We start from the raw sequence: 27,621 nt of genomic DNA on the forward strand, positions 1-27,621 counted from the left end.
TGAACTAGAAAAATAATTTGCACTGGTAAATCACTAATCACATCCTAAAGTCCTGTCCATGCTTAGCAGCTACCTATATCAGACATAAAAATGCCAAGAGGACTAATACAAATGCAACATTATCTCACATATTAAATATGACGGTTATTTTGGAAAATAATTACTTAACCTGTGTTTTTTTTTTGAATGAAGAAAACTACCAAAGCCAGATTGTTTCGGTTGTTAAAATCACCTTTTTATGAGATTCTGAATACACATGCTGATCATGTCCTATCATATTCATGTACTGGTTGCTTACTCTTTAGTTTTAGCAACCACCCCATATAGTGGACATATCATGTTGACACTATTACATTGTGCTAGTAGTGGTGGGGACTGTTAAAAATTGTGCAATTGCTGTTGTGTCAATCTGGTCTCAATCCGTGCACATCTATAACTGGATGTTAGAATATCTGCATGGGCAATCTGCACTGATTAGGTGAACGTTATTTTTCTCTCCTATTGATGAACTATAGCCTGAAACCCTCATTCCATTGCCGCCCTCCCCCCATAAAGTTGGCTTGTCAGTGGAGTTTAAATGTGTATTGGACATAGCTTGTTTTTGTCTTTATCATAGTGTATTAACACTTTTTAAAATTCTCTTGCAGGAGAGCACAATAGCCCAGTCTTTGCTTTTCCACTTCTCCTACAGCAGGATCCATATGTTGAGGAGCTGTTTAGGCAGTCGTATATTTGGAGCTTTGAATGTACAAAGTGCGGCTATAAATATGAGGAGAGGCAAGTGTATTTTTTAATTAAAGCATATTACCAGCAATTGTCATTGTTCTGACAAATTATTACAATATAGATACCAGAATAACTCATTGCCAGCACACACACTCCTGTTCTGAGCATTCATTTTCAGTTTTCCCATGTCTTTATTGAAAACATTTATAAATAGATATTGGAAATACAAAAGCATTTTTAGTCTGCGTTCATAATATCACAACATTATGGTTGTGATACCATAACATTTCAATTCAGTTTTATCGTTTATCAATGGCAAAACCATGAAGGAATAAAATTAGGTGTTAATGCAGTTGGATGCACTCTGTTTTTTAAAAAATCTTCTATAAATCTAATCAATTACATGAGTAAAGCTAGCAGGTCCAAGAGCAATGAGATCTCTCACTGAAGATTTCCCCAAAGTCAGCCCTAATAAATTTATTGGACAATAATTCATAAATTATGTCTGCTAACTCAAAATATTTAAATCTATCCATTTGGTTTCCTCCCCTGGACTTAAAGCGAGATGCAACATTTTGAAGAATCCATTTAGAACATGTCTCAAGTGTGCACTGATTCACTGGCTGTTTCATTGTACAAAAGTCCCTTGCGTATGGCAAATTGATCATTCTTATCCTGCAAAACAACTTTTCAATTTGCAGGTAGACCATTGCAGCATCTTGAGCATCTTTGTTCTCTTTGCGTTGCTTTTGTGAGTTTTGTTTACTGTTAACAAAATTCAATTTGCTGTTATTTTTGGTCATTCCACAGTTTTTTTTGCAAGAAACTAAAAATCTAAATCCTTATCATTGACATTGTTTTTTGACCAGATGGGGAAAAAGCAGATATACAGGATAAGATGTGCAAGACGTGCCAGGACTGTCACACCCCTTCCAGCTTGTGCACCACTGCTCATCAATTCAGTTAGCACATTCTGAACTTGAACATGAATCAACTGTCAAGCATTGGAAATTTGTTTGGAATATGGAAGATGGGAATAGGGATAAAGGAAATTGATTCTGATTGGAAGGATGTGATGAATTCCCTGGAATCTGTACTGGGGTTGCAGCTTTTGACTATATATTTCAATATCTTTGATAAAGGATAGAAAGCTGTAAATCCAAGTTTGCAGCTGATGTTGTGCAGATGGGAGCAGAAACTTGAGGGATATAAACAAATTAAATCAATGGACAAAACTGGCAGGTGGAGTTCAACATGGAGAAATGAGTTAATCCGCTTCAGAGGCAAGAAAGTAGTCAGAATATTTTATTGATATGGGTGACTAGTACTTTTGGAACAGCAGGTTCAAAAAGACTACTGGGATTTTATCTTGAAAAATCTGAAATATTAAGAGGAGGAAGTGATGCATCAGTTGTTCAGAGCCACTGATCAAACCCCATCTGGAGTACTTAGTAGAATTTCACACAACATGTTTGCTTCCCCCTTCAAAACATTGCCTGAATTAAAAGAAATTGAATTTAATGTACAAGGGATTTAGCATTACAATGATGTCCCAATAGATGGACAATTTGTTTTGCTATAAAATTATCTTTTAATTGTATAGTGTACACTCCCTTTTGGACTTGATGTAGAAGTAAATATAGAGTTGCCTTTTTTAATTGAAATGAAAACTTTACGTTTGGTGTTTATGGAAGATTTTCTTTTTATAGGTGTACGAAAACCTTGGCTACATGTACAAAAATAATTTCAGATTGGCACCCACTAAATGCCATTCATAAATCGCCCTGCAATAAATGTCAAGATAAAGATCAAAGAAGGAAAATGCTTTTAGATCGGTAGGTATGCTGTTCATGAATATTTCTGGTTATATTGAATTGTGATTTTTGGAACAACTAAAATCAACTTCTGTTTCTCCTAGTGTATCATCACTATATATGCTGCATTTTGTCGAAGGTTTGCCACATACAGACTTGGACATTTACAGATTTGACTTTCAAGGCAACTCGTACAGAATCTGCACCGTTGTTCAGTATTTACAAGCTCGGAAGCACTTTGTGACGTGGATTCAGAATTCTGATGGTATGTGTTTCTTTTTCAGACTGGAAGTTTAGAAGTGTATATGAATACGAAAATAAGGAAGTCATGCTAACTTTGACAAATCTCTGATAAAGCCCCAGCTGGGGTATTGTGCACAACTTTGAGCACCACACTTTTTAGGAAGAATGTTGAAGCCTTCAAGAAGTTAGAGGATATTTATCAGGATGCGTGCGGATGTTGTGAGGAAAGATTGGAGAAGCTGGGATTGTGTTCCTTGGAGCAGGGCAAGTTAAAGATCTAATTGAGGGTTCTGATGATGCCTTAACTAATTCTTCTGATAAGTGGATCAATAACAAATTAAAAATTATTGGGAAAAATAACTAAAGGGCAAATGAGAATGGTTTCTTTTTGAGATGATAAATACAGCACCTGAGAAGATGTTGGAATCAAATTCCGTAGGAAATGTTTGAAAAATAATTGGACATGTACTTGAAGTGGGCTAATTTGCAGGACTTTGAGGTTAGTGATAAGGTTTGAAACTAATTTCAGAAAGCTGATACAGGCATGAAAGGCTCACAGCTGTCCTTCTATACAGAAGAATGTGTATAACAATTATAGTGAAGTAAATTAGGAATTGTGTGCATTCATTTTCATTGGTACAAATCTCTGGATTTAATTAAATTACACTTCAGATGTATTGACCTATGCTTATCTTTTTCCAGCCTGATTTTTCTGTTTTTAAAAATGGCATTCAATTTAAAAATTATTTACAATGATAACCAAGCGACCTTGGAACGGAAGACAGAAAACAAGCTGGTTATCTATTCTACTTGGATTATCTTTCAGAGATAACTTCACAATCGTGAAAACTTAGTTTCATTCTGAAATTGTGTACATTGCTGAAACAGGCCGACTTAAAGATTACTGGGTTGATTTCTGAGATTAAAGGGTTGTCTTGAGGAAAGGTTGAGTGGATTGGGCCCATATTCACAGGAGTTTAAAAAAGTGAAAGGTGATCTTCTTGAAACAAAGCATCTGAAAGGACTTGACAGGGTGGATGCTGAGAGGGACGTTGCCTCTTGTGGCAGGATCTAGAATTAGGGGACTCTAGTTTCAAAATAAGAGTCTCCCATTGGGCGGCACGGTAGCACAGTGGTTAGCACTGCTGCTTCACAGCGCCAGGGACCTGGGTTCGATTCCCGGCTTGGGTCACTGTCTGTGTGGAGTTTGCACATTCTCCTCGTGTCTGCATGGGTTTCGTCCGGGTGCTCCGGTTTCCTCCCACAGTCCAAAGATGTGCGGGTTAGGTTGATTGGCCATGCTAAAATTGCCCCTTAGTGTCCTGGGATGTATAGGTTAGAGGGATTAGTGGGCAAATATGTAGGGATATGGGGGTAGGGCCTGGGTGGGATTGTGGTCGGTGCAGACTCGATGGGCCGAATGGCCTCTTTCTGTACTGTAGGGTTTCTATGATTCCACGACTGAGAAGAAGAGGAATTTCTTCTGAGTTGTTAGTGCAACGAACAAACAAAAAAATTACAGCACAGGAACAAGCCCTTCGGCCTTCCAAGCCTGTGCCGATCATGATGCCTTAACTAAAGAATGAGACAGTGGTTAGCCCTGCTGCCTCTCAACACCAGGGACCTGGATTCCATTCCTGGCTTGGGTACTGTCTGTGAGGAGTCTGCATGTTCACCCCGTGTCTGCTTGGGTTTCAAACGGGTGCTCCGCTTTCCTCCCACAGTTCGAAAGATGTGTTTGGTGCATTGACTATGCTAAATTCTCCCTCCGTGTACCCGAACAGGCGCCAGAGTGTGGCGACTAGGGAATTTTCACAGTAATTTCATTGAAGTGTTAATGTAAGCCTACTTGTAACACAAATTTTAAAAAAACCTTTTGCTCTTACTCAATCCATATCCCTCTATTCCCTTCCCACTCAATCCATATCCCTCTATTCCCTTCCCACTTCCCTCTTAAATGTTGCTAATGTGTCTGTTTCCACCACCACCTCTGGCAGTGCATTCCAGGCACCCACCTCTCTCTGCATGAAAAACCTTCCCTGCCCATCTCCCTCAAACTTTCTCCCCCTCACCTTGAACTTGTGCCCCCTTGTAACTAACACTTCCACCCTGGGAAAAAGCCTCTGACTATCCACCCAGTGTATGCCCCATATAATTTTGTAGACCTCTATCTGGTCTCCCCTCAGCCTCTGTCTTTCCAGTGAAAACAATCCGAGTTTATTCAACCTCTCCTCATAGCCAACACCCTTGAGACTAAGCAACATCCTGGTGAACCTTCTTTGTACTCTCTCCAAAGCTTCCACATCCTTCTGATAATGTGGTGATCAGGACTGCACGCAATTCTCCAAATGCAGCCTAACCGAGGTTTTATCTGGCTTCAACATGATTTCCCAATCTTGTACTCAATGCACCAGCTGATGAAGGCAAACATGCCATTTGCCTTCTTGATCACCTTGGCCACCAGTTTTGCCACTTTTAGGGACTGTGGACCTGCACACCCAAATCCCTTTATATGTTAATGTTCCTAAGGGTTCTGCCATTATACAATATAATTCGCACCTAAATTTGATCCTTCAAAATGCATCGCCTTGTATTTGTCCGAATTAAACTCCATCTGTCATTTCTGTGTCTTGAGTCTTCAATCTATCTATATCCTGTTGTATCCTCTGACAATCCCCGGCACTATCAGCATTCCACCAACCTTTCTGTCATCTGCAAACTTACTAATTAGACCACCCACATTTTCCTCCAGATCATTTATATATGCTACACACAAGAGGTCCCAGCACTGATCCCTGTAGAACACCACTAACTACAGATCTCTATTCTGAAAAACACCCTTCCACCGCTACTCTCTGTCTTCTATGATCAAGCCAGTTCTGTACCCATCTAGCAAACCCACCCCAAATCCCATGTGGTATTAGTTTTTGTACTAGTCTGCCATGTGGGACCTTATCAAACGCCTTACTGAAGTCCATATAAATTACATCCACTGCCCTTCCCTCATCAATTACCTTTGTACTCTCTCCAAAAAACTCAATCAAGTTGGTGAGACATGACCATCCCCGTACAAAACCATGCTGCCTGTCACTAACTAGTCCATTTTCCTCCAAATGTGCATATATCCTGTCCCTCCGTATCTTCTCCAAAAACTTTTCCACCCCTGATGTCCGGCTCAGCGGCCTAGTCTTTAGATTTCTCTCCCATAGACAGCAATGGAAGTTGGATCATTGAATAGATTCAAGGCAGAATTAGACATATTTTTGATCCCGTAAGACAGTCAAGAGTTCTGGGAAACTGGTAGAAAAGTGGAGATAAGGTTACAATTCAATCAGCTATGATCCTATTGAATGGTGGAGCAGGCTCGATAGGCTGAATGACCTACTCCTCTTATAACTTATGAAGTAGGATTTTGGAGCATTGAATCCATTTTGTTAATCCAAATTGATTCCGCTGTCCAGGTACTTCTCAGACCCGTATCTTCCACTGGTTCCAATGTTTGCCCTTTTTCTTTCCCCAAAAACTGAAATAATCTCTGCCTCAACCTGTCCAGTGGCTAACATTCCATTGTCCAACAACCTTGCATAAAGAAATATCTCTCATATTTCACATCTCTTGGTAGTAATTTTAAATTGGTGCTTCCTCATCACTAAATTGCCCACTGGACGATATAGTCTTTTGCCATTTGTAAAACTTCTGTTATATCTCTGCTTGGCCACTTTTGCTCCAGTGGAAATAATGCTAGTATATCAATCACCTTTATTTCTATAGGGTCCCACCCTTGGCATCTAGTGAATCTGTGCTGTGTGTACACACTGGCTTTAATTTTCTTTCTATAATGGGGTGCACAACAGAACGCAGTAGCAAATAGTTTACTGAATTTAATATTGGTTCTTTAAACTTTGAGGTTTCACAAGTAGGAGCACAGAGTACAAGAATAAAAATCGAATTTAAAGCTTTTTATTGATAGCAAGTTTGTCGTTCAATTTTTGTAGAAAGAATATGGGTTGACGTTCATATTATATAACATTAACCATGTGTTATGAAAAATCCTGTTGTTTAATACCCATGCTGCAAGCATGTAGCTTCAGAACAGAGTTTTAGGAGCACATATGCCAGATAACCTTGCTGTCTGTCTTGCTTTTGCCTGATCTGTCTGGTACTAGGATTACTGACACTGCCATTACTACTTAATGTGCTGTGCTCTCTTTAACTTCTGTGCTGTCCTCAAACTTCTCTTCTGTCTCCCTACTGCTTTGGATCCCACCCCCCTGACAAACTAGGTTAAACCCTCCTGAGTGGCTCTAGCAAATCTCCCCGCCAGGATGTTAGTCCCCCTCCAGTTCAGATGTAACCCGTTCCTCTTGAACAAGTCAGCCCTTCCCCAGAAAAGATCCCAATGATCCAAAAATCTAAATCCCTGCCCCCTGCACCAGCTTTCAAGCCAGGCATTCATCTGCCTAATCCTCCTGTTCATACACTCACTAGCACGTGGCACCGGTAGTAGTCCTGAAATTACTACCTTCGAGGTCCTGCACTTTAGCCTTCTGCCTAACTCTCTACATTCACATTTCAGGACCTCATCCCTTTTCCTACCTATGTCATTGGTACCAATGTGTACAACGACCTCTGGCTGCTCACCCCCCACCCCCCCCCCCCCCCAAGAATGTCCTGCAATCGCTCTGAGTTGTCCTTGACCCTGACACCAGGGAGGCAACACACCATCCTGGAGTCTCGATTGCGGCCACAGAAACGCCTGTTTGTGCCTCTAACTAGTGAGTCCCCTATTACTACTGCTCGCTTGCTCTTTGCCCAACCCTGTCCGACAGCAGAACCAGCTGTGGTGTCACAGACCTGGCTGCTGCTGGCATCTCTCCCTAACAGGACACACTTCCTGCAGACAAAGTTGTCAGGGAGACTAGATTGCTCCCTAATTGCTCACATCTGGCAGGAGGAGCATGCCACTACCCTAGCTGCCATATTGCCCTTATACAGGTAAAAGGATAAAAGAATCTCAACTCACCTCTCCCTTGCTTGTGGTCCTCCTGCCGACTTTTTTTTTGGTTAGAGGAGGAGGCAGGGAGGGCAACACTGAAGTAGTGTTTGGGGTTTAACTGTTCCTTCACAGCAGCTCCTCCACCAACCACCTTCTGGTTGCAGTGACTGCACTTACGCAAATGTGACCTGCAACCGCCAATCACCTCCAACCGATCCATATCCTGCTGTATCCTCTGTTGGTCCTCATCGCTGTCTGCAAGTCCACCAACCTTTGTGTCATCCTCAAACTCACTAATCAAACCAGTTACATTTTCTTCCACATCATTTATATATATATATATTATATATATTACGAACAGCAAATGTCCCAATACTAGTGTTCAGTTACTAGTGGTGTACTGCAAGGATCTGTTTTAGGGCCACTGCTGTTTGTCATTTTTATTAATGACCTGGATGAGGGCATAGAAGGATGGGTTAGTGGATTTGCGGATGACGCTAGGGTCGGTGGAGTTGTAGACAGTGCGGAGGGAAGTGGCAGGTTACAGAGGGCCATAGATAAGCTGCAGAGCTGGGCTGAGAGGTGGCAAATGGAGTTTAATGCGGAAAAGTGCGAAGTGATTCACTTTGGAAGGAGTAACAGGAATACAGAGTACTGGGCTAATGGTAAGATACTTGGTAGTGTGGATGAACAGAGGGATCTGGGTGTCCATGTGCATAGATCCCTGAAAGTTGGCACCCAGGTTAGAACATAGAACATAGAACAGTACAGCACAGAACAGGCCCTTCGGCCCACGATGTTGTGCCGACCTTCATCTGAAACCAAGATCAAGCTATCCCACTCCCTACCATCCTGGTGTGCTCCATGTGCCTATCCAATAACCGCTTAAATGTTCCTAAAGTGTCTGACTCCACTATCACTGCAGGCAGTCCATTCCACACCCCAACCACTCTCTGCGTGAAGAACCTACCTCTGATATCCTTCCTATATCTCCCACCATGAACCCTATAGTTATGCCCCCTTGTAATAGCTCCATCCACCCGAGGAAATAGTCTTTGAACGTTCACTCGATCTATCCCCTTCATCATTTTATAAACCTCTATTAAGTCTCCCCTCAATCTCCTCCGCTCCAGAGAGAACAGCCCCAGCTCCCTCAACCTTTCCTCACAAGACCGACACTCCAAACCAGGCAGCATCCTGGTAAATCTCCTCTGCACTCTTTCCAGCGCTTCCACATCCTTCTTATAGTGAGGTGACCAGAACTGCACGCAATATTCCAAATGCGGTCTCACCAAGGTCCTGTACAGTTGCAGCATAACCCCACGGCTCTTAAACTCCAACCCCCTGTTAATAAAAGCTAACACACTATATGCCTTCTTCACAGCTCTATCCACTTGAGTGGCAACCTTTAGAGATCTGTGGATATGGACCCCAAGATCTCTCTGTTCCTCCACAGTCTTCAGAACCCTACCTTTGACCCTGTAATCCACATTTAAATTAGTCCTACCAAAATGAATCACCTCACATTTATCAGGGTTAAACTCCATTTGCCATTTTTCAGCCCAGCTTTGCATCCTATCTATGTCTCTTTGCAGCCTACAACAGCCCTCCACCTCATCCACTACTCCACCAATCTTGGTGTCATCAGCAAATTTACTGATCCACCCTTCAGCCCCCTCCTCTAAGTCATTAATAAAAATCACAAAGAGCAGAGGACCAAGCACCGATCCCTGCGGCACTCCGCTAGCAACCTGCCTCCAGTCCGAAAATTTTCCATCCACCACCACCCTCTGTCTTCGATCAGATAGCCAGTTACCTATCCAATTGGCCAACTTTCCCTCTATCCCACACCTCCTTACTTTCATCATAAGCCGACCATGGGGGACCTTATCAAACGCCTTACTAAAATCCATGTATATGACATCAACCGCCCTACCTTCATCAACACACCTAGTTACCTCCTCAAAAAATTCTATCAAATTTGTGAGGGACGATTTGCCCTTCACAAATCCGTGCTGACTATCCCGGATTAATCCGCATCTTTCTAAATGGTCGTAAATCCCATCCCTAAGGACCTTTTCCATCAATTTACCAACCACCGAAGTCAGACTAACCGGTCTATAATTACCAGGGTCATTTCTATTCCCTTTCTTAAACAGGAACAACATTTGCCACTCTCCAGTCCTCTGGCACCATCCCCGTGGACAGTGAGGACCCAAAGATCAAAGCCAAAGGCTCTGCAATCTCATCCCTCGCCTCCCAAAGAATCCTAGGATACATTTCATCAGGCCCAGGGGACTTATCGACCTTCAGTTTATTCAAAACTGCCAATACATCCTCCCTCCGAACATCTATTTCCTCCAGCCTATTAGCCTGTAACACCTTCTCTTCCTGAAAAACATGGCCCCTCTCCTTGGTGAACACTGAAGAAAAGTATTCATTCATCACCTCGCTTATCTCCACTGATTCCATACACAAGTTCCCACCACTGTCCTTGACCGGCCCTAACCTCACCCTGGTCATTCTTTTATTCCTCACATAAGAGTAAAAAGCCTTGGGGTTTTCCTTGATCCGACCCGCCAAGGACTTCTCATGTCCCCTCCTAGCTCTCCTCAGCCCCTTTTTCAGCTCATTCCTTGCTAACTTGTCACCCTCAATCGAGCCATCTGAACCTTGTTTCCTCATCCCTACATAAGCTTTCCTCTTCCTTTTCACAAGACATTCCACCTCTTTTGTGAACCACGGTTCCCTCACTCGGCCATTTCCTCCCTGCCTGACAGGGACATACCTATCAAGGACACCCAGTATTTGTTCCTTGAAATAGTTCCACTTTTCATCAGTGCCTTTCCCTGACAGTTTCTGTTCCCATCTTATGCCCCCTAATTCTTGCCTAATCGCATCATAATTACCTCTCCCCCAATTGTAAGCCTTGCCCTGCCGTCCGGCCCTATCCCTCTCCATTGCAATAACAAAAGACACCGAATTGTGGTCACTATCTCCAAAGTTCTCTCCCACAACCAAATCTAACACTTGGCCCGGTTCATTTCCCAGTACCAAATCCAATGTGGCCTCACCCCTTGTCGGCCTATCCACATATTGTGTCAGGAAACCCTCCTGCACACACTGCACAAAAAGTGCCCCATCCAAACTATTCGACCTACAAAGGTTCCAATCAATATTTGGAAAGTTAAAGTCCCCCATGACAACTACCCTGTGACCCCCACACGTATCCATAATCTGCTTAGGTTGATAGGGTTGTTAAGAAGGCGTACGGTGTATTAGCTTTTATTGGTAGAGGGATTGAGTTTCAGAGCCAGGAGGTCATGTTGCAACTGTACAAAACTCTGGTGCGGCCGCACTTGGAGTATTGCATACAGTTCTGGTCGCCGCATTATAGGAAGGATGTGGAAGTGTTGGAAAGGGTGCAGAGGAGATTTACCAGGATGTTGCCTGGTATGGTGGGAAAATCGTATGAGGAAAGGCTGAGGGGCTTGAGGTTGTTTTCGTTAGAGAGAAGAAGGTTGAGAGGTGACTTAATAGAGGCATACAAGATGATCAGAGGATTAGATAGGGTGGATAGTGAGAGCCTTTTTCCTCGGATGGTGATGGCTAACACGAGGGGACATAGCTTTAAATTGAGGGGTGGTAGATATAGGACAGATGTTAGAGGTAGGTTCTTTACTCAGAGTAGTAAGGGCGTGGAATGCCCTACCTGCAGCAGTAGTGGACTCGTCAACATTAAGAGCATTCAAATGGTTATTGGATAAACATATGGATGATATTGGAATAGTGTAGGTTAGATGGGCTTTAGATTGGTTTCACTGGTCGGCGCAACATCGAGGGCCGAAGGGTCTGTACTGCGCTGTAATGTTCTATGTTCTATAATGAGCTGGTTTATGTTTTTTAAAAAGTAGATTCTCAAGTTTTAGGACGTAATGATTGAGTAAATACTGAATTTCTTTTAAAGGGGGTTAATTTATTTAACCAAGTGGAATCATTTTTTAGAAAACTTATTGGGTAGTTGTACTACTTGCTTTTTGTTGTCTTATTTTGCAGGGTCATGGTTTGAATGTGATGACTTGAAAGGTTCCAGTAGTTGCAGACATCCAACTTTGAAAGTTTCTCCACATGAAGTTCACATTGTAGTCTGGGAAAAGAGTGAGGTTGAAAATACAATTCGAAGCAGCAGCACACTTCAGTTTAATAACTCATCCTGTGTGACTTGCATAAAAGCCCCAACCTTCAAGAGCGATGCTACTTCCTTTGTTTCACAGCCGCTCTGTGAACCATCATCAAATAGTCCTGTTCAGTTAAGTGCAGTCGAGAAACCAACGTTCAGTACGTTTGCAGAGATTGCTGCACCAGCAACAAACACTGTAAAGGAAAATGAACAAGGAACTTCACATCGTGACTTGCTTCCAGCCCTGGAGCACCTGGTCGATGATGCAGTGATCACACTGGATCTCGTGGAAGTTAAAGTGGGCAATGAAGGGAACCCAATGGACAATACTCAATTCAAACCAAGTGCTGAGCAATGTGATTTGCAGAGACCACAGAACACTCTACAAAATTCACCTCGCATGACTCAGATGGCTGTCGACCATAATGTATCTGTACAACCTTGTACTGAGGAGCAGCATTCTACTGAAATTTGCCAACCAATGGACCAGACAACTGTTGTAAAACCTGATACATCTCAACAATATGTTTTACAGTCTGATGTACCTTCCTGGCCATCTAGCGTATCTCAACCACAAGTAACTGATGCAACTAGTGTTAAGCCTGCATTGTTACAAAACAATACCACTGTAAAAATGTTAATAACAAGTCCACCTGCTTGTCCTGTTCAAGAAATAAAAACTGCATCTGTTGGTTCCGAAACAGTTGCGCAGTCTTGTACAAAAACACAAAAGAAAAGTCCCATCAAAGTCCCAGCTTCTCAGATCTTGAAAACATCTACTGTAAATGGTTCATCAGCTGATATTTCCCGTCCTGTGACAGCTAACAGAAGTTTTGCAGGAGGCTGGACAAGGAACTTGTTGAACCGCCATCTGTCAACATTGGCCAGCAATGAACCTAGAATCTTGCCTCGCAATGAAGTTACGAATACTCCTAAAAGCAATGTTTTACTAAAAATGACTGAGTCAAAGCATCCTATAAAGGAACGTTTTGATGGGTTCAAAACAAAATATCTCTCAAAACATGTACCGAGAGCCAACAAATCACCCATCTCTCAAGATTCAAATGTTCCTAATGTTGTTTGTGCACAGAGTGCCAACCATTTGCCTCAAGACTTTGGTAATATGAAGGAAAATTGCAAATTATTGACCAAGACAATGTCTTCTGATGTCCATACATTAAACAAAACATTTCCTTCTGATTCATCAAAATGTGGACATCCCACAATGTATGAAACCGGGACTTATAATATGAAGAAACAGATCAACGGCTCCAGCTCAGTCAAAGCAGAACTGAATCATGTTGACTCAAAAGCTCATGACCTTCGTCTCAAGCTGCTCAAAAAACTTCAAGTCAAAAGAGATCAATTGGCTTCACTTGACCAGCTAATGAAGACTAAGCAATATGGTGAATTTGCCACCGAATATGTTAGTACTTCTAGTTTTGAAGGAGAGTTGAATGTTCCGAATGGTAATGGAAGCACGTTGTACGATGATGTATTGAATGAACTTTGGAGCGAGCTTGGTGTTGAAGATAATAAGTATGTTTGTACAACCAGTTCTAGTGCTTCGTTGAGTAGTAGCCCAAGCCATGATGAATTACTTGCAGAACTGTTCATTCCAGCCACAGCCACTGCATCTAGTTGTATGCAAAATGATGACTTCAGGCTTTCTGGAATGTTAGCAGATGGAGTAACAAACTGCAAACTGAGTAATGGGTGTGCCATAGGTCCAAGGAATGGTGACCACACATCACCTATTTCAACTTCACAGAGGCAGCACCATGATTACAAAAGTGATTCTGTCAGTGTAGCTAACGGCTGTGCATCAGTTTATGAGAGTCCCACAAAAGAGGAAATGTTGGTCGATTTATTGTCCACTTCAACTCTTAACTCTTTAGCAGGCGATGAATTGCCTAACTTTGATGAAAATCTGTTTGAAAATTGCTAGGAAATGGTAATTCTATGAAAGCAGTGAGAAATCTTATTGTCTATAATTTGGGATATATTAAGGGTAAATTGTTCCAAGTCCCTTGCATGTTTAAACAAAAAATGTGGTTCTTCCCTTTGGAATTTCATGGCAAATAGGTGGTTTGTGCATTCTGTGAATGTACCCTTTTTGCTTTCAGGTAGTTTCATGGCATTTGAAGAATATGTAAAACTGTAATGACACTACTGAATAAAATGTTAGTTATCCACATTTGATGTAATGTTGCTAACTTTCCTTTTAGGAAAAAACTGACCCAGATGTGCTGTTTTGACAAATGGAATTCAATTTGCTGGAGTTTGCTTTAACATATTTACATGAATACATTTTTTGTTAATTTGAAATGTGCAATTTGTCAACCCTCATTCTTTGTGAATTACAAATATTTATCAACTTAAAATGATTATATCACTTGTATTTTCTTGCAACTGCTATTACAGAGACAAACAAAATTGAGTACAACCAACTTAATATACTAAAAACAATATATTATGTCCAAAGTATGAAGCAATTGATCCATTGGAACGATTCCTATCCTATAGTGCCATCTGAGTTAAGCGATAATCCACTTGAGTTCTGTTCTTGCAATTCATATCATCTAAACCCATTTATTAGATTCTTACTCCATAAATTCCCCATCTTGTGTACTTTTTACTCAAGTGTAATGAGAAATATTTGCTTCTTATGCAAAATGGTTTATAATTGCTGCAAAGTTATTTCAGTTCAAATTGTGAAATTCGTTAATTTTACAATTTAAACTAGCCTATCATGTAAAGTAATGATGACTTTTTTTTTTAAATGAGTACCGGTATTGTGATAAGCTTAAAAATCCACTATAGAAACTTAGAAACCCCACAGTGCAGGAGGAGGCCATTCGGCCCATCAAGTCTGTACCGACAACAATCCCACCCAGTCCCTATCCTCGTAATCCCACATATTTATCCTACTAATCCCTCTAACCTACACATCCCGGGATGTCAATTGGGATCAGTCGGGGAGAAGGTTATGAGCAATCTTTTGGGCGAGATCTTTGTCCAGTGTTCTGTCCAATGCACCAACTGGTTATCTCTCTATGGATAATGTTGGTTTTGAGATTTTTTCCATTTGTTTCAGATCGCCAACATTTGCAGGTCTTTGTTTATTTTATACTATGTTATTTCTTGGATTTTGAAAATTCAAAGAGAAATTTGTGCTGAAAGTTACAAGATGTGTATATATTTTGTTCAGTAGCCACAAAGTTCAAGCTGTCTTTCTAGGCTGACTTAATTGTTTTTTGATATTTAATAAAAATTTATTGTTCTATTTGTGAACTCTAATGTAAGGCATGTATCTTATGCTGAGAATTGCATCAATAGAACATAACTTGAAACAGAGCACCAGCTCAAGGCCCAGCAAATAAGCATTTCAGTGGACTCTTAGTAGCCCAAAGTAACTTATATTTTCCAGTCTTTGTGTAAAAATGTGTTGCATTTGAATTGCATTGATGTGTTCCTCTGACATACTTAATGTTAAGTTGGCTGTGTTGCCAAACAATAAACTTATTCCAATTTACCTAACCCTTAGTTCTCGTATTAGGAATGTGTCTGATCCAGCACTCTTGTATCATTTTAACCAAAGGTGCATTTCTAGAATTTTGCTTGCAAAAAACATCTTTGGTTAAAAGACAACCACCAGTGGAGTGGAGAGTAAAACGAATCTGATGTGAGGGCAGGGTTGCTAGAGATTTGGGGTGGACAATGGCAGTATGATGTGGTGTAAATGAGGATATTTTCCATGAATATCGGCTGTCGTTTGAAGGAGGCCATTAGACATGGTAAAGTGCGTCAAAACACTGCTGAGATTAAATTGGTGGAGTTGATGCTGGGTGGGTAGACGGGAAGGCTGACAAATTCAAAGTCTGAACCTCCAAAGGCATGCGTGCCCATTGGTTTAAATTGGGAGCTACTTTTGATCTGGCCATTGCCAGAACTCCTGGCCAGATGCACCTTAGCACTTAAATGAAATGTCCACCCCATTTGGTTTAGTATATAGTTGCAAATCAATATAAATTTGAATATGAAAATAATACAGTTGTGATCATCAGCTGGTCTGATCAGAACTGAGATGATTCCTAAAGAGTAAACTTGCAATATTGCCTTGTGTTGAGATGGCGCTGGACTAATCTCACCCTGGGAAAGGCTTAATGCCTGAGGCAAATTGAAAAACTGGAGACGAGTTACTAAAAGGGGCAGAGTCCCAGTGTATTGTCCAGCAATTCCTGAGGGTGAGGATAGATCCACATCAGGTGTAGCAGTGTCAGCTTGTGCAAATGAGGGAGGTAGGAATGTAACCAGTCCTACCGACTGGAACTCTGGGCAAATGCAGGCACATCATCCAGAAGAAGTGGTCCTGAAGTTTGTGCCCAGCTTCACGTGAGGGTCTGAGCTGTGCTAAGGGTCTGAGCTGTGCTAAGGGTCTGAGCTGTGCTAAGGGTTTGAGCTGTGCTAAGGGTACCATACTTTGGAGCTTTGTAGTAAGATTTTTTTGTTTAAAGGGCTTATTAGCTGATGTTTTTGGACTTCTTGTCAGCCGTTACTACTACAAGTCCCATAAGACAAAGGAGCAGAATTAGGCCACTCGACCCGTTGAATCTGCTCCACCATTCAATTATGGCTGATATTTTTCTCATCCCCATTCTGCCTTTTTCCCATAATCCCCGATCCCCTTATTAATCAAGAACTTATCTATCTCTGTCTTAAAGACACTCAATGAACTGGCCTCCACCTCCTACGGCAAAGAGTTCCACAGATTCACTCTCTGGCTGAAGAAATTTCTCCTCTTGTCTGACAGGATCATCCCTTTAGCCTGAGGTCATGCTCTCTGGTTCTAGTTTTCCCTACTAGTGGAAACATCCTCCACGTACACTCTAAGAAGATGCATATTGCAAAATGAAACAAGAGGACACTTTGAGCGTAAAGCTGCTGCCGCTCTGTTAGCATTACAGTAACACAGCTCTTCAGGCTTTTCCCTTCCTGGTTGATAGTCTACAAAACTGAAAAAGGAAAAGTTTTTACCAAGAACTTCTACCTTAGAGGCAGCTTCAGACCAATCTCCATCCTACTGCCTGCTCTGAAAAATATTTTAAAACAATTGATAACATTCTAAATAAAACAGCCCATAATTTTTTTAAAAATCATTTTGTCCTATCTCCAAGTGTTAATGGATTGTTTTAATTCCAGATTTCTGGATTTGCATCTTTGCCAAAAGCCTATCTCTGGACCAGGTTTTGTTGAAATCTGTCGCCGTAGTTTGAGAGGTATTGTTTACAAAAAAATTGACTAGCAGGGTAAAAATATTGCCTCTATGGGCTATCTAGTTTGCCTTCTATCATCTTGGTAGTTGCATGATATACTGACACTGGAGTTATTAATGATAATCAATCTCTTTAAATTAGACTCAACAGACCCTGAAAATGCACAATGGAAAGCTTTGGGAACTGGTATATTTGGGGATACATATGAAAGAAATTTAACACCTTACGGCAACAAATAACTTTCCACCCCTTTTATCCCACTTCCAGAAGTTGGACCCTATCAAGGTACTGGTCTTGCACTGGGGGAGTGTCTGGCTCTTTAAGGGCTCACTACTGACTACCGCATTGTGTCCAAAGATTTCCACTCCATCTGACGAAGGAGCAGCGCTCCGAAAGCTTATGGTATTTGCTACCAAATAAATCTGTTGGACTTTAACCTGGTGTTGTTAAAACTCTTACTGTGTTCACCCCAGTCCAACACCGGCATCTCCACATCATGACAACCATTTTATGTTGTGTAGATGCTGGCATTGGACTGGGGTGAACACAGTAAGAGTTTTAACAACACCAGGTTAAAGTCCAACAGGTTTATTTGGTAGCAAATACCATAAGCTTTCGGAGCGCTGCTCCTTCGTCAGATGGAGTGGAAATGTGCTCTCAAACAGTGCACAGAGACACAAAATCAAGTTACAGAATACTGATTAGAATGCAAATCCCTACAGCCAGCCAGGTCTTAAAGATACAGACAATGTGAGTGGAGGGAGCATTAAGCACAGGTTAAAGAGATGTGTATTGTCTCCAGACAGGACAGCCTGCAAGTCCAGGAGGCAAGCTGTGGGGGTTACTGATAATGTGACATAAATCCAACATCCCGGTTTGGGCCGTCCTCATGTGTGCGGAACTTGGCTATCAGTTTCTGCTCAGCGACTCTGCGCTGTCGTGTGTCGTGAAGGCCGCCTTGGAGAACGCTTACCTGAAGATCCGAGGCTGAATGCCCGTGACTGCTGAAGTGCTCCCCCACAGGAAGAGAACAGTCTTGCCTGGTGATTGTCGAGCGGTGTTCATTCATCCGTTGTCGTAGCGTCTGCATGGTTTCCCCAATGTACCATGCCTCGGGACATCCTTTCCTGCAGCGTATGTGCATTTATGTGCCAGGCAACCATTTTGTGTGTCAGATACCCATCTCTGTGATTTTCCCCACTACAGAACATTGTAGATATCTTTGTTTAGGGATATACATTATCATTGTTTCTAGTTTGTAATTGATAAAAGTTCTTGCTAATTTTCTTGCTATACATGTTAACTATATTAAATAAACTTCTTGATAAAAGCTCCCTAGTGGGTCACTTGAATCACACCTGAAGTGAAACATCTCATGCTTATCCTAGCCGAATTCAAGATGCAAAACTTATGATTCAGGTGGGGCTCCATAAAATACTTTGAAGTTTCTTACCTGAACCATAACACAGGTCATTGGTCCATGTGGGCATTCATGCTCCACATGAGAGTCCTCCCAATCTTCATCTAACCTTAATGGTATCTCCTTATCTTAAATGCAACTGTACTATTCACCCCAAGTACTGCTTGTGGTTATATGCTCCACATTCTTACCATTTGGAGTACAGAAGTTTCTCCTGAATTCCTTATTGGATTTATTAGGTAGAATGAAACCAATTCAACTGTTCCATTATTTGAAAAGAACTTAAACATTAAGCAATAATAAAAGCCCAGATCAAATATCCGGGGTATAATTAAGTTGTGCATTCCAGTGAAAAACACTACCCGAGTGGATTAATTTCTTTGCTGAAATAACAACAAAATGTTTTGTATGGTGCCACCTGGTGACTTGTGTACAGTACCACACCATTAACAGTGGCTAGACAGGAATTTGAGGTGGTAAATGAAAGATTTACACATTCCAGTAGCACCACTTGCATCATACTAAAAGGATTTGTCTCCAAAGACAACATTCAACTGTGTCATGCTTCCACTAAATTGCATTAGGAGTACCTAAACAAGTTTACTATTTGAATGGTGAAAGTTCCAGGTTTGGTCGGACTATAAAGCCAGCTGCTTTCTGTCCTGGTACTGGTAAGAACACTACAACTGGTCTCAACCTCCATAAAATAGGAAGGTGAAAATCATGTGCGTGTGTGAATGCTGGATGGGAATTTAACTAGGCTGGATTGTAATGTTCTGCTATCTCCCTTTGTATAAATATGGTCACCTGTAAGAATCCTTACTGAAGGTGGGTTATTCTGTGCACCAGCTGTCAGTACTCACTTCTGGCCAAGAAGTCAAAGGCTTGATTTTCATGTAAAATCTAAGCTTATACTCCAGCATAGCTTTGATGGAATGCTGCATCATTGGTAAAGGGCACCCCTGAAGATGTTAAACTGATGTCTCGTCAGCCTGTTGAGATGGCTGTTAAAAGGTACCATGGGTGTTATTCAAAAATAGTGATGTCCTTTGGCAACATCGCTATCTCACCCTATACCACCAAAAAGAAACCTTGATTGCTCATTCATCTCATTGTTGTTTTTGGAATGCTAGTTAAAATTGCTATTGTATTTGCCGACATAACAATAAATGCATTACCAAAGTAATTTATTAATGAGCAAAATACTGCAGATGCTGGGGATCTGAAATAAAATGCAGGGGAAAAGTGTCATTAGACTTGAGATTAACTCTCTTTCTCCTTCCGCAGAAGCTGCCAGACCTGCTGACTTTCCATCATTTTCTGTTTTAAATTATGTGAAGTACTTTAAAATATTTAGAAGCAGAAACATTTGTTGTACAAGCGCAAGTATTTATTCTCTCCATTGATAACAACATAATTAAATTTCCAACTGCAAATTTTTAATCGATTTTGAAAGTGTGTCTCACTGCTGGAGTAACTTTGTAACCTAAATAAAGTTTCTTCCAGAGCATTTGTACAAAAGTGTTGTTTATTTAACATAAATGCATTTTGACCTAAAGATGGCACCAAATCTCATTTAAATCTCTCAATAAATGCTGAGGGTGGGGTCAGTAGCCTATCAATTAGTTATTTTTTTCTAAAATATAACAAGTGTTCCCTGCAGCAGTCTTAATATTACCTTCAATACGTTGGTATGATTATTGTTTTAATCCATCAATGTTTTCAACTTCTAAGCCTTCCATTTAAAAAATGACTTTGTGTAAGGTATTTTTGATAACTTTTAGGTCAATAAATTAAAAATAATTAAGTTCAATGTATGTTGTAAGGTTTCTAATTTTACAAGGTAATGGTCAGAGATTCAGATTACAGCCCATGTTTGCTTGTGCAATGACTGATTGTGGGACAGATGAAGTGAGGGGTAGCATAATGTGCAAAGTTAGCTGCGACTTGTTAGGCTGTTCAGTGTAGACCCCGTTGAACATGAGAAGATGAGGTGTGGTTTCCTCTTCCTGTTCCTCTAGTTGACAAGTGGACATAAATACTGTAGTTTCAGGCTAGTGCCTGGTTTTGCTACTGATGTGTCAAGCTAGTAATGGAGATTGTTTTCTTTTTCTTAGACCTCTGTGTTGATAAGTCTTGATGTGGAGATGCCGGCGTTGGACTGGGGTAAACACAGTAAGAGTTTTAACAACACCAGGTTAAAGATCCAACAGGTTTATTTGGTAGCAAATACCATTAGCATTTGGAGCGCTGCTCCTTCGTCAGATGGAGTGGAAATCTGCTCTCAAACAAGGCACAGAGACACAAAATGAAGTTACAGAATACTGATTAGAATGCAAATCCCTACAACCAACCAGATCTTAAAGATACAGACAATATGAGTGGAGGGAGCATTAAGCACAGGTTAAGGAGATGTGGATTGTCTCCAGACAGGACAGCCAGTGAGATTCTGCAAGTCCAGGAGGCAAGCTGTGGGGGTTACTGATAGTGTGACATAAACCCGACATCCCGGTTTAGGCCGTCCTCATGTGTGCGGAACTTGGCTATCAGTTTCTGCTCAGCGACTCTGCGCTGTCGTGCGCAGCTGAGCAGCTACGACAACGGATGAATGAACACCACTCGACAATCACCAGGCAAGACTGTTCTCTTCCTGTGGGGGAGCACTTCAGCGGTCACGGGCATTCAGCCTCTGATCTTCGGGTAAGCGTTCTCCAAGGCGGCCTTCACGACACACGACAGCGCAGAGTCGCTGAGCAGAAACTGATAGCCAAGTTCCGCACACAATGAGGACGGCCTAAGCCGGGATGTTGGATTTATGTCACACGATCAGTAACCCCCACAGCTTGCCTCCTGGACTTGCAGAATCTCACTGGCTGTCCTGTCTGGAGACAATACACATCTCTTTAACCTGTGCTTAATGCTCCCTCCACTCATATTGTCTGTATCTTTAAGACCTGGTTAGCTGTAGGGATTCGCATTCTAATCAGTATTCTGTAATTTGATTTTGTGTCTCTGTGCCCTGTTTGAGAGCACATTTCCACTCCATCTGACGAAGGAGCAGTGCTACGAAAGCTAATGGTGTTTGCTACCAAATAAACCTGTTGGACTTTAACCTGGTGTTGTTAAAACTCTTATGTTGATAAGTCTTAACATTTATAAACCGTACCTTACAATTTTTTAATCAAACTTGCAAACTTATTTCTCACCTTTGCTCCCCTTATTCTACCTCTTTGAGTTAAAGGACAACAATCAAATCTGTCCCTAATTCTCAACCACTCTACAGCCAGCTACGCGGAGCTGTATGGAAGTAGCAAGGAGTAGTTCCGTCTTACATTTTGCGTAATCTATCTCGTGCCAGTTTTTTTCCTGTAGTCTCTTTGCTCTGTGGTAAGGAACTTGTGGTGCGAGCCCAGGTGAAACAGGAACAGTAGTACACTGCATTTAATTTAAAATATTTTATCCTCTTCTGTTTGAAAGTATTTGTACGAACACAGTGATAAGAATGTTATAAAATTAAGGGGTGGGTGCACACAATTTTGCTGCAGATGTAGCAGGCGGAATTAAAAACACTTGCTCATAATGCACTGTGTTCCATGGTTTAGAGTTTACAAAATAATTATCAATCGTAATTCTGTTAAAAGACCAATATTAAGGAATGGAAGTAAAAGGCATGGAACTTAAACTTGCACAGAACATCTGTTAGACCACATTTGGAATACGGTGCAGAATTCTGGTAGAGGTAAAATTGCCATAGTCCCAGATGACAGGCCTTTGAGGGGGGGGGAGGGAATTGGCTGGTGATCACCACACCACAGGCAAGGGGCAAGGTTGAGAAGGTGGAACTTCATGAATAACCTCATGTAGTAACTTCCAGCTGCTGTTCCTCAGCACGCACACCAACAGGGGAAGGTGATTAGGCACTGGTGGTGACCTTTCGCCTTCAGACCCTGCAGCGATACCTTGGGGTTGAGCCTGCTCCTGGATGGTGTGTCCTGGTGATGTATTTCTTCCACCAGGTGCACAGCCTGAACAATAAAGTGCAGATCCTGTTTAAAGACCAGAAGGGTCTTTTTAACTCAATGCAGGCATTACCCATCTTTTATCAGGACTTGATCAAAATCTGGAGCACAATGGCCTCACGCCACAGTTCTCCATCAGGACTAGCGGCTGTCAGACGTTGCTCAAGAACCCTAACCTCCATTCTTTGAACTTCAGGTGGCTGGTGGAGAGGAGGGCTGTGGCTGCTGGGGTGACCAGAATCAGGGACATGCTAGGTGGTGGAAGAGTGGCCTGGATGACCCCTTCTGAATTGGCATATCGGGCATCCAGCTCATGGCCAATGCCATCCGACATCTTAATATGGTGGTGTTCAGCCCCAGTGGAAATGGGATCTCAAGGATAATTAGGTATGCGGTGGACTCCTGTGCGTGTACCCCTCCTTGGATGGAATTTCACATCGGCACCTGAGGGAGGGTTCGGGGGCTTGGGGCCAGTGCCCCAGAATCTGAGTTGCCTCACAGAAATGCTAACCATGTCCTTTAGCATGACATAGATGGCTTCCCTGTACAGGGTGCTGCTGCACATCTTTCACCTCCTTGCCTTCATCCTCTGTCCAGACACAAGCTGGCATCCTTTGTTGCAGTCCCTAATGAAGGGCTCTACATGGGAGCCCTCCCCTTTATCATCAGAGACCATGGGCGGTGGGTGTTGCACACAGCAGTCCCATACAACAATAAGTTGCATTGGTTCACTGGCTCCTAAGGTGTATGTGGCTTTTGCAGCCTTGTTCGTCTACACCCCATTTTCAGTTTTTTTAACTTTTTTATTTCTTACTTCAGCTCCTCACACCTGAACTTCAGTCACCCAGAGGGAACCGGGGAGAGAAGAGGATCTCCTCATGAGCCTGCTCCTGGACCTTGTCATGAGCCTGCTCCTGGACCTAGCCAAGCTGGCCATTAATAGTTCCAGGCAGTGGGTGGTTGAGGGGGCCACCCATCCCCACAAGTTGCTCCTCTTCCTTGGCTATGTTCACTCCCATGGAAAGGGAGCTCACAATGCCAGCTGGCACCATAGAGACATTTCATGCCCAGTGGGCACCACAGGGACTGGGGTGCATTATCTATCCCTTCAATCACGTTTTGTTTTGATGTTTTAAGTTTCTTTCGAGATTCTGTTTAAAGTTTATTTATTAGTCACAAGTAGGCTTACATTAACACTGCAATGAAGTTACTGTGAAAATCCTCATGTCACCACACTCCGGCACCTGTTCGGGTACACTGAGGGAGAATTTAGCATGGCCAATGCACCTAACCAGCACGTCTTATGGACTGTGGGAAGAAACCGAAGCACCCAGAGGAAACCCACGCAGATATGGGGAGAACGTGCAAACTCCGCACAGACAATGACTTAGGCCAGGAATCAAACCCGGGTCCCTGGCACTATGAGGCAGCAGTGCTAACCACTGTGCCACTGTGCCGCCTAATCTGTTCCCAATTCTGTTTACTTTGATCCAATATTCCTTTAAGGAACTGCTTATCCCAGTTTGTTGATTTAATTTGTTTCATTAATGCAAAGAGACACAGACTAACTGCAGGCAGACCATGAGAGAGAGGCAGAATCACAGAAGCATATTCTGCAGGTAAGCCAGCAGTAGGTTTTTGAGCCCCAGATGTGTATTCTAAGATGTTGGTGTGTTCTCGTCTATCTAGGCCATTATGGCCAGGGACATTGAGATGACGTAATCATTATGTCCTTTTATCTTTCAGTGATGGTAATCAGTCATAGAATTGTTTTTACAAATACCTTGAATTGTGTGGAAGCAAAGGAAGATGTCCCATTGTTCCATAGCAATCCCTTGCAACCAGTCCTGTCAGTGGCTAAAGATGCGTTCATCAGTCACCTTCAAATGTCTTGTGTCCATTTTTTAAAATATACAACTCAGGTATTTAACTGGAGAAACTTTGTTAATCTAGTATGAGATTTGGGACAGGAGGTCCGGCAACTTAAAGATTGTAGCCATGATGTGGAGATGCCGGCGTTGGACTGGAGTAAGTGGATAGTGTGACATGAACCCAAGATCCCGGTTGAGGCCGTCCTCGTGTGCGGAACTTGGCTATCAGTTTCTGCTCAGCGACTCTGCGCTGTGTGTCGTGAAGACCGCCTTGGAGAACGCTTACCCGAAGGTCAAAGGCTGAATGCCCGTGACCGCTGAAGTGTTCCCCCAGTAAGAGTTTTAACAACACCAGGATAAAGTCCAACAGGTTTATTTGGGAGCAAATGCCATTAGCTTTCGGAGCCCTGCTCTTTCGTCAGATGGAGCCAGATGAAGTGTTCCCTGACAGGAAGGGAACACTCCTGCCTGGTGATTGTCGAACGGTGTTCATTCATCCGTTGTCGTAGCGTCTGCATGGTCTCCCCAATGTACCATACCTCGGGACACTTGCATGGGCTTGCAAAATCTCACGAACTGTCCTGGTTGGAGACAATACACATCTCTTTAACCTGTGCTTAACCCTCTCTCCACTCACATTGTCTGTACCTTTAAGACTTGATTACCTGTAAAGACTCTCATTCCAACCATGATCTTGTAAATTAAGTTTGTGTCAATATATGCCCTGTTTGTGAACACAACTCCCACTCACCTGATGAAGTGCTCTGAAAGCTTGTCACTTGTGCTACCAAATAAACATGTTGGACTTTAATCTGGTGTTGTGAGACTTCTTACTGAACTTAAAGATTGTTATGGGGGTCAAGAGAGGTGATGGGGAAGCAGGGCTGGGTGTCATCAGCATACATGTGGCAAAGCTAGGCTCTTGGGGAACATGAGTTGTAGTCCAGAAGTCAGTGAGGGTGGTAAGGTATTGGGGAAGGTATCAGGGTCAAGGGTGGGTACCGGTAGACAGGAAGGTGGGTTGAAGTGTGTCTACTTCAATGCAAGGAACATCCGGAACAAGGTAGATGAACTTGGGGCGTGGATTGGTACTTGGGACTACGATGTTGTGGCCATTACGGAGACGTGGGTAGAACAAGGACAGGAATGGTTGTTGGACGTTCCGGGGTATAGATGTTTCGCTAAGTGTAGGGAAGCTGGTAAAAGAGGTGGAGGAGTGGCATTGTTAATCAAGGATAGTTTAACGGCTGCGGAAAGGCACTTCGAGGGGGATCTGCACACTGAGGTAATATGGGCTGAGGTTAGAAATAGGAAAGGAGTGGTCACGTTGTTAGGAGTTTACTATAGGCTCCCAAATAGTGATAGAGATGTGGAGGAAGAAATTGCTAAGCAGATTATGGATATGTGTGGGGGTCACAGGGTAGTTGTGATGGGGGACTTTAACTTTCCAAATATTGATTGGAACCGTTGTAGGTCAAATAGTTCAGATGGGGCAGTTTTTGTGCAGTGTGTGCAGGAGGGTTTCCTGACACAATATGTGGATAGGCCAACAAGAGGTGAGGCCACATTGGATTTGGTACTGGGAAATGAACCGGGCCAAGTGTTAGATTTGGTTGTGGGAGAGCACTTTGGAGATAGTGACCACAATTCGGTGTCTTTTGTTATTGCAATGGAGAGGGAAAGGGCCGTACAGCAGGGCAAGGTTTACAATTGGGGGAGAGGTAATTATGATGTGATTAGGCAAGAATTAGGGGGCATAAGTTGGGAACAGAAACTGTCAGAGAAAGGAACTGATGAAAAGTGGAACTTTTTCAAGGAACAAATACTGGACGTCCTTGATAGGTATGTCCCTGTCAGGCAGGGAGGAAATGGCTGAGTGAGGGAACCATGGTTCACGAAAGAGGTGGAATGTCTTGTGAAAAGGAAGAGGGAAGCTTATGTAGGGATGAGGAAACAAGGTTCAGATGTCTCGATTGAGGGTTACAAGTTAGCAAGGAATGAGCTGAAAAAGGGGCTTAGGAGAGCTAGGAGGGGACACGAGAAGTCCTTGGCGGGTCGGATCAAGGAAAACCCCGAGGCTTTTTATTCTTATGTGAGGAATAAAAGAATGACCAGGGTGAGGTTAGGGCCGGTCAAGGACAGTAGTGGGAACTTGTGTATGGAGTCAGTAGAGATAGGCGAGGTGATGAGTGAATACTTTTCTTCAGTGTTCACCAAGGAGAGGGGCCATGTTTTTGAGGAAGAGAAGGTGTTACAGGCTAATAGGCTGGAGGAAATAGATGTTCGGAGGGAGGATGTCCTGGCAGTTTTGAATAAACTGAAGGTCGATAAGTCCCCTGGGCCTGATGAAATGTATCCTAGGATTCTTTGGGAGGCAAGGGATGAGATTGCAGAGCCTTTGGCTTTGATCTTTGGGTCCTTGCTGTCCACGGGGATGGTGCCAGAGGACTGGAGAATGGCAAATGTTGTTCCTCTGTTTAAGAAAGGGAATAGAATTATAGTAATTATAGACCGGTTAGTCTTACTTCGGTGGTTGGTAAATTGATGGAAAAGGTCCTTAGAGATGGGATTTACGACCATTTAGAAAGATGCGGATTAATCCGGGATAGTCAGCATGGATTCGTGAAGGGCAAGTCGGGCCTCACAAATTTGATTGAATTTTTTGAGGAGGTAACTATGTGTGTTGATGAAGGTAGGGCAGTTGATGTCATATACATGGATTTTAGTAAGGCGTTTGATAAGGTCCCCCATGGTCGGCTTATGATGAAAGTGAGGAGGTGTGGGATAGAGGGAAAGTTGGCCGATTGGATAGGTAACTGGCTGTCTGATCGAAGACAGAGGGTGGTGGTCGATGGAAAATTTTCGGATTGGAGGCAGGTTGCTAGTGGAGTGCCGCAGGGATCAGTGCTTGGTCCTCTGCTCTTTGTGATTTTTATTAATGACTTAGAGGAGGGGGCTGAAGGGTGGATCAGTAAATTTGCTGATGACACCAAGATTGGTGGAGTAGTGGATGAGGTGGAGGGGTGTTGTAGGCTGCAAAGAGACATAGATAGGATGCAAAGCTGGGCTGAAAAAT

At 42.5% G+C, this 27,621-nt stretch overlaps 1 protein-coding gene across 6 annotated transcripts in view; it reads left to right on the forward strand.

Annotated features, from left to right (window-relative positions):
• The window catches only part of uspl1 (ubiquitin specific peptidase like 1), a 30,346-nt gene extending 15,099 nt beyond the window's left edge, over window positions 1-15,247 (forward strand). For all 6 annotated transcript variants that reach the window (XM_078222223.1, XM_078222220.1, XM_078222219.1 and 3 more), the window contains 4 exons: window positions 648-777; window positions 2,436-2,561; window positions 2,645-2,805; window positions 11,836-15,247. In XM_078222223.1, the coding sequence (XP_078078349.1) occupies window positions 648-777; window positions 2,436-2,561; window positions 2,645-2,805; window positions 11,836-13,907 (2,489 nt within the window). In that variant the 3' untranslated portion in view covers window positions 13,908-15,247. The remainder of the gene's footprint in view (window positions 1-647; window positions 778-2,435; window positions 2,562-2,644; window positions 2,806-11,835) is intronic.
• Window positions 15,248-27,621: the final 12,374 nt, after the last annotated feature.

The sequence above is a fragment of the Mustelus asterias genome, chromosome 10 (genome assembly GCF_964213995.1).
Source record: "Mustelus asterias chromosome 10, sMusAst1.hap1.1, whole genome shotgun sequence".
Lineage (NCBI taxonomy): Eukaryota > Metazoa > Chordata > Chondrichthyes > Carcharhiniformes > Triakidae > Mustelus > Mustelus asterias.